Source organism: Scyliorhinus canicula, chromosome 27 (genome assembly GCF_902713615.1).
Source record: "Scyliorhinus canicula chromosome 27, sScyCan1.1, whole genome shotgun sequence".
Taxonomy (NCBI): domain Eukaryota; kingdom Metazoa; phylum Chordata; class Chondrichthyes; order Carcharhiniformes; family Scyliorhinidae; genus Scyliorhinus; species Scyliorhinus canicula.
The window spans coordinates 10,296,681-10,304,128 of record NC_052172.1 but is presented as its reverse complement, the minus strand read 5'-3'; the positions used below and the strand labels follow the sequence as shown (position 1 = coordinate 10,304,128).

The following is a 7,448-nucleotide window of genomic DNA, read 5'->3' as shown; positions in this document are numbered from 1 at the left end:
GAATTGTCATTTCTCCCTGCCCAGCACTTACTGTGTTTGAAGAACTTTCTCACCATGAGGTTTCGGAGGGTTTAACAGCGATAAACTTGAGATTAAATGTAACCTGTGAGGTGGGGTAGAGGGGGGGGGGGGGGGGGGGGGGGGTCTCCGTCTAAGGTGACAGGCAATAGAAAACTCTCTCTCTGACCATCGCACGGTTTTGTGCACTGAGTTCCCCTGGGTTGTGGGGATTCGGAGGGGAAATGGTGCAGAGTTTGAGATCTTCCTTGGAGCATCCTCTTCAACTGAAGACGGCGGAGAGGCAGAGGGAGGGAGACTGAGAGAGAAGGAGAGACTGTAGTGTGCCTGAGAGAGAGAGAGAATGAGAGGTTTTAGAGTCACCGCGAGATAGACACTGAGGGAGATTGTTCTGTGAGAGAGAGAGAGACAGAGGTTTGTCTGTGAGAAACAGAGACAGAGAGAGACAATGTGTGTGTTTGTGTCTGTGAGAGAGACAGAGTGTGAGGGAGAGTCAGAGTGTGTGTGTCTGTGAGAGAGACAGAGTGTGAGGGAGAGTCAGAGAGAGTGTGTCTGTGAGAGAGAGAGAGTGTGTCTGTGAGAGAGACAGAGTGTGAGGGAGAGTCAGAGAGAGTGTGTGTCTGTGAGAGATTCAGAGTGTGAGGGAGAGTCAGAGTGTGTGTCTGTGAGAGAGACAGAGTGTGAGGGAGAATAGAGAGAGTGTGTCTGTGAGAGATTCAGAGTGTGAGGGAGAGTCAGAGTGTGTGTGTCTGTGAGAGAGACAGAGTGTGAGGGAGAGTCAGTGTGTTTGTGTCTGTGAGAGAGACAGAGTGTGAGGGAGAGTCAGAGTGTGTGTGTCTGTGAGAGAGACAGAGTGTGAGGGAGAGTCAGAGTGTGTGTGTCTGTGAGAGAGACAGAGTGTGAGGGAGAGTCAAAGAGAGTGTGTGTCTGTGAGAGAGACAGAGTGTGAGGGAGAATAGAGAGAGTGTGTGTGTCTGCGAGAGAGACAGAGTGTGAGGGAGAGTCAGAGTGTGTGTGTCTGTGAGAGATTCAGAGTGTGAGGGAGAGTCAGTGTGTGTGTCTGTGAGAGAGACAGAGTGTGAGGGAGAATAAAGAGAGTGTGTCTGTGAGAGATTCAGAGTGTGAGGGAGAGTCAGAGTGTGTGTGTCTGTGAGAGAGACAGAGAGAGAGGGAGAGGGAGTGGGGGAAGCAATGAGAGAGACAGAGTGAGGGAGAGTCAGAGAGAGTGTGTGTCTGTGAGAGATTCAGAGTGTGAGGGAGAGTCAGAGAGAGTGTGTCTGTGAGAGAGACAGAGTGAGGGAGAGTCAAAGAGAGTGTGTGTCTGTGAGAGAGACAGAGAGAGAGGGAGAGGGAGTGGGGGAAGCAATGAGAGAGACAGAGTGTGAGGGAGAGTCAGTGTGTGTGTCTGTGAGAGAGACAGAGTGTGAGGGAGAGTCAGAGAGAGTGTGTGTCTGTGAGAGAGAGAGAATGTGTGGGAGAGTCAGAGAGAGTGTGTGTGTCTGTGAGAGAGACAGAGTGTGAGGGAGAGTCAAAGAGAGTGTGTGTCTGTGAGAGAGACAGAGAGAGAAGGAGAGGGAGTGGGGAAAGCAATGAGAGAGACAGACAGTGAGAGAGCTCCAGGGAGCTAACTTGGGTGGAGGGAAAGGGCGAGAGAAACAGAGAAAGACACAGAGAGAAAAACAGGAGAGAGAGAGAGGGAAATAATCTGAGCTTCACAGTGAGAAGTGGTGCAAAGAATCAGAGGCAGAGCAGAAGCAAGGTAGAGAGAGAGATAAATATTGGGGAGAGAAATGAAACGCAGAGCAGTGAAGGAAGGACTGGATCAAAATGTGGAGAAGCTGGCCAGAGGTTTAGGCAAAAGTTTCAGAGCGACTGCAGGTCGCTGAGCTCCCGGAGAGACAGACACAGAATTCTTATCCCCCCTGTTTGTAAAGATCCTTCTCTCTCTGTGACTCACAGCGAGAAAAATAATTTGAGCGGGCAAGGCAACGGGATTGGAGGCTGCTTAAACTCTGCATGGTTAAAAGTCGGGGGTCCCCAGGACGTCCTGTCTGTGTGTGGAGGGGGGAGGGGGGAAGCGAGCTTTTTTTGGGATGAAATTTGAGGTTCTTGTCTTAGTGTTTTGGGATCCGTGTTGAGGGTGAATAATCTGTGACGGGTCGGCACACAATGCCAGAAAAGGCCGTCCCTTTGAGAGGGAGCTCGCTCTGTAAATGCTGCACCTTCTTTGAGACATAAACTCTTCCCAAATATCTAGCCCCAGTTCCCCCCACCCCAACCCCCCACCAACAAATCTCAATCCAGTGGCACAGAAATAACAACCCCCCCACCCACCCCTCCCTTCCTCTCTCGCTCTCTCTCTCTCATTCTGAGCAGTATTTGTGGACAAAGCCTTAATGAAACCTCATTTATCTTGCCTCCAGTTTGATTTTGTAAACCCAACCCTGACACTGAATGCATTTCTAAATAAACAGCGTGGATAAGGAAAGAAATCTCCCAAAGAGTTCAATCCCTCCACTCAATCAGTCTGTCTGCAGCAACCTCAGCTATTTCTCCTTCCTACCCGCGTTTATACATTCCAGGGGTTTTTGTTTGTCTGTTACTCAATTTTAATTGTGTTTGTTTTAATTTTTCTATCTCTCGCCTTCAATCTTGTGGAAGCTCAAATCCCATTCCTCGTTTTTTTTTCTCAGGGTTCCTTTGTTGGACCCTTTTGGAAATTGTCACGTTCAGGTTACTGACCTGGGAGACCTGGTTCCCTCTCCTCTATTTCACTCTCTTTCTCTTTCCTTTCTCTCCCCCTTTCTCTCGCCTCTCTCTTTCCCCTATCTTCCGCTCTCTCTTTCCCTTCCCCCTCTCTTCCCCTTCTCTTCCGCTCTCCTCTCTCTCCTTCCCCTCCTTTGCTCTCCTCCCTTTTTCGCTCTCCACTCTCTTTCTCGCTCCCCTCTTTCTTTCCCCTTTGTCCCCTCTTTCTCTCGCTCTTTCTCTCTTCTCTTTCTCTCTTTCCCCTCTTTTGCTCTCTCCTTTTTTTCTCAGCCCTCTCTCTTTCTCTCTCCCCTCTTTCTCTCCCCTTCCTCCCCCTCTTTCCCTCTCCTCTTTCTCTTTCTCCCTTGTCTCCTTTCTCTCTTTCATCTCTTCCTCCCTCTCTTTCTCTCCCCTTTCTCTTTCCTCTCTCCTCTTTCTCTCTTTCTCATTTTCCCATTCTGTCCTCTCTCTCTCTCTCTCTCTCCTCTCTCTCACCTTTCTCTTTCCTTTCCCTCTCCATTCTCTCCTCTATCTCTTTCTCTCTCTCCTCTCTCTCTCTCTCTCCACCCTTTCTCTTTCTCTCTCCCTTCTTTCTCTCTCTCTCTCCATTCTTAACCACCCCCCCCCCCTTCCCCTCCCCCCCCCCCCCCCCCACCCCAGATCCACAATCGGGCGATCAATCATCTCCAAACCACATTAACCCCTGCAACCACACACCAGAAGTAGGAGATGTAAAACGAAGAGGAATTTCAAGACATGTCGCTAGCGAATGATCCTGAGATCAGCCTGGGCACATCACCCCCCCCCCCTCCCCCCACCTCACAAACACTCACCCACCCCAAACTCTTTAACAGTGGGTGGGCATCGAGATTCTCTCAGTGTCACTGTTGTAATAATCTATGAAGAGTCTGCAATCCCTCCGTCCCCAGTTACAATTTGGCAGCTTTTAAATCCCATTTTAAAAGGACAAATTTGAAATCAAAGGTCAAATCAAAACTTGAAGGACAAATCAGCTCCCACACAGCACTGGAGGGGGAAAATCAGCGCTTGGGAGAGGGTCCATTCCAATCCTTTCGAAGAATGGCGTAACAAAGCCTCTTCCTACCTGATTCTTCTGTCTCCCCTGTTTTCTCACAGGGAGAGGGGGGGGCAGGGAGGAGGGGAGGGGGCTGAAGTTCACTGAGAGGTGGACATACACGGGACTCCTCCGCTGCTAAGCAAGACGGAACAATCCACAACACAACCTGGTTTGATAACACTGGCAGTGAGGGAGAGTACTTCAGTCCAGCATACAACCTGTCCCCAACCGTCTCAAATAAAATCCAGGATTCACAAAAGGAGGGAAGAATTGGCCTTGTGTTATTTTTGTTTTAAATAGATTCCTACCTCCCAGAGAGAGATAAAAAGGAGAGAGGGTAAACCACAATTGGAAGTTTGCAAAGGTTAATTTCATTTAACGTAAACTTCCAGATTTTCCTATATTTTCAAACGGCTTTTGTTCTGTAACCAATTTAAACGTCTCGTGGTATGAAACAAGAAGACACACGGGAGAGCTCCTGTCCCCATTTGAATGCTTTTCTTTTCTATTCTATCTTGCCAGACTGCCCCCACCCCCCCTTTCTCGCTCTCTCGTTATCCAGCATTTATAATTTTCAAATTCAACCCTCTCCTTCTCTCTCTTTCTGCTGGAGGAATGACATATATCTGATTTAGCAATTTATGTCTGACTCGAGATAAAACAGTTTGAAGCCTCTCTCTCTCCCCCCCCCCCCCCCCCCCCCCCCCCCCACCCCTTCTATTCATCAATTTTGGGTCTGTGTTTTCCCTCTTGGCTGTTTAATCTGGAGGGTGTCCAGTGAAGCGGTCCATTCAGGGCTGAAACAAGGGTTTATGCTTAAACTTTTAACCTCAACCCTCCACCTAATTAATAAATCACGAGGTTTATTCCTGGGGCATTTAGATTTATTTAACCCTTTCGTCCAGGAACCTGGGTGTCTTCTGCAAGCCTTCCTAAAACATCATTAAAGAGCTACCCCATAACCGATGCCTGTCCTGTGTGTGTGTGTGTGTGTGTGTGGGAGAGAATTATTTCTTTCCATTTTGAGTCTGTTCCCCATAATTTTTCATTTTGAGTTTTCTCATTCTAGAATTTCTGATCCCCCCCCCCATTTTGAATTTTCCCTTTCTCCCAATTCTTCATTCTAATTTTTTTTGCATTTTTGAATTTTTAAACACTTTTTAATTTTATCTTCCCCATCTTGACTATTTCCCTTTTTCAAATTTGATCTTCTTCGTTTCTGAATGTTTAAAGTTTGATTTTTCAAAGACCATTTTGGGTCTGCTTCTTAGCCCATTTTCCATTTTAAATGTTCTCATTTTTTTGAGTCGAAAAATGTTTTTATTTTTTATTTTTAAAAAATGGCATAAAATGTTTTCATTTTGAGTTTTAAAAAGTTTCTAAATGTTTTCATTTTGAGTTTTAAAAAGTTTCTAAATGCTTTCATTTTGATTTTAAAAAGTGTTTAACTTTTCATTTTTGATTCCAAAAATATTTTAAAGTACTTTCATTTTTGATTAAAACATGTTTATAAATGTTTTCATTTTCATTTTAAAGTTTTTAAATGATTTCATTTTTGATTTGAGAAAAAAGTTTATAAACATTTTCATTTTTGATTTAAGGAAACATTTTAAATGTTTTCATTTTTGATTTTAAAGTTTTTCAATGCTTTGATTTTTGATTTTAAATATATTTTAACATGTTTCATTTTTGAATTAAAAAAGCATTTAAATGTTTTTATTTTGATTTTTAAAAATGTTTTTAAATGTTTTCATTTTGATTTAAAAGTTTTTAATGATTTTCAAAAAGTTTTAAAATGTTTTCGACTAAAAAATGTTTTTAAATGAATTCCTTTTTGATTAAAAAATGTTTTAAATGTTTTCATTTTGATTTTTAAAAACGTTTATGAATGTTTTTTAAACGTTTTTAAATTTCATCTTGATTGAAAACAGTGTTTTCAAATGTTTTAATTTTGATTTTCTGATCCATTTTGAATCTGTGCTTTGTTAATGTGAATGTTTCCATTTTTCTAAAATTGGATTGGATTTGTTTATTGTCACGTGTACCGAGGTACAGTGAAAAGTATTTTTCTGCAAACAGCTCAACAGATCATTCAGTACATGGAAGAAAAGGGAATTAAACAAAATTCAAGAAAATACATGAGAATACATAATAGGGCAACACAAGATATACAATGTAACTACATAAGCATTGGCATCGGTTGAAGCATACAGGGTGTTGATTTGTTTCCATTTTGGGGTGTGTGCTTTAACCCCCTGGCCCTAATATTGGCTCCAAGTTAATGCCCAAAAAGGACATCTTCGAATTGCCTTAAGGAGCTGAATCCTGCTCATTTTAATGTATTTGTCTAGAGGGCGGTTAAACCATTGTCAGGGGTTAATGGACCACGATTACAGACATCACTGACTGAAATGAAAGTGTTAACCATTTAAACCCAGCATCTCTCCCTGATTGCAGCGATTGAGTTTGTCCTCCTCGCCCTGTGGGCGTCACACACATTGGGTAGCTGTTTGCTGGAGGTTTCTTTTGAAAGATATGCCAGGGAAATATTGCTCCTTTACAATGAGTATAAAATGCATTGGTTTGGGAACTGATTAACTGGTGGATCTCTGCATTGCTTCTTGCCTGGGGTTGGGGGTGAATCCACTCCCTCCCCCCCCCCCCCCCCCCCCCCCACTGGCCTTTCCCTCTTGTGTGATTTCCTTGCCAGGTCTCAGCGGCAATCCATCACCCTCCCAGGCGGCAGACTGGGAGTCTCAACCGGGCAGGGATGACCTGGCACTGACACCAGACTTGGGGAGCAGAAATCCACAAGCGCCATTCAGATCCACCGCCCCTTAAACAAGTGAACACTCCGCAGCAAATTTACATTTACAGTCAGGCAAGTAGCAGCTGGAGTAAATCAAACCCACACATCAAAACAAAATATATATATAAACCTTAAATGAGGGAGTTAATGGTTTAATCCCAATTCAATGATACATTAAGCCGATGCTTTCCTGAACCACTGCTCCGAATGAACTTTCTCTACTGCATTGTAACAACGCTCCCCTCCCCTTTAACCGCATGCACAGAGGCTTTTCATCCCTGGCTCCATTTGGAAAAGAGGAGCTTTGCTTAAACTCCCTCTTCCTTGGCTAAAGCAATTTAACGCGCGTTCACATATGCAGAATGTGCACAGGGCGATGCATTAAACTGTAACAAACAGCAAACCCTGCCTCGCGAACCAATGTTAATTCTCAGTAAACTGCATTGCCTCTTGCTGTGCAATTCTTTATTAACCTGCATATTTGATATCAAGAATTGAGGGAAATCACAGGTTAATAAGTATATGTATATAAATGTGTTATACAGATATATCTGTATTTGCATAGAACCAATTTTTTTAAAATAAAAGAAACATCTGTATTTGCATAAACCCATATATTTTTATAAAACAAATCTCTATTTGCAAAAAAAATGTTTTTAATAAAACATACATCTGTATTTGCAAATAACCATATATTTTTTAATAAAACATACATCTGCATTTGCAAATAACCATATATTTTTAAATAAAACATACATCTGCATTTGCAAATAACCATATATTTTTTAATACAACATA

At 43.3% G+C, this 7,448-nt stretch overlaps 1 protein-coding gene across 1 annotated transcript; it reads right to left on the bottom strand.

Annotated features, from left to right (window-relative positions):
• Positions 1 to 2,895: 2,895 nt before the first annotated feature.
• On the bottom strand, positions 2,896 to 3,316 carry LOC119957704 (101 kDa malaria antigen-like; the record flags this gene model as incomplete). The annotated part of the gene is made up of 2 exons (XM_038785769.1): positions 2,896 to 2,975; positions 3,259 to 3,316. Coding segments are annotated over 2 exons (138 nt in total), but the record flags the coding sequence as incomplete, so codon positions are not given.
• Between the last annotated feature and the right edge of the window lie 4,132 nt (positions 3,317 to 7,448).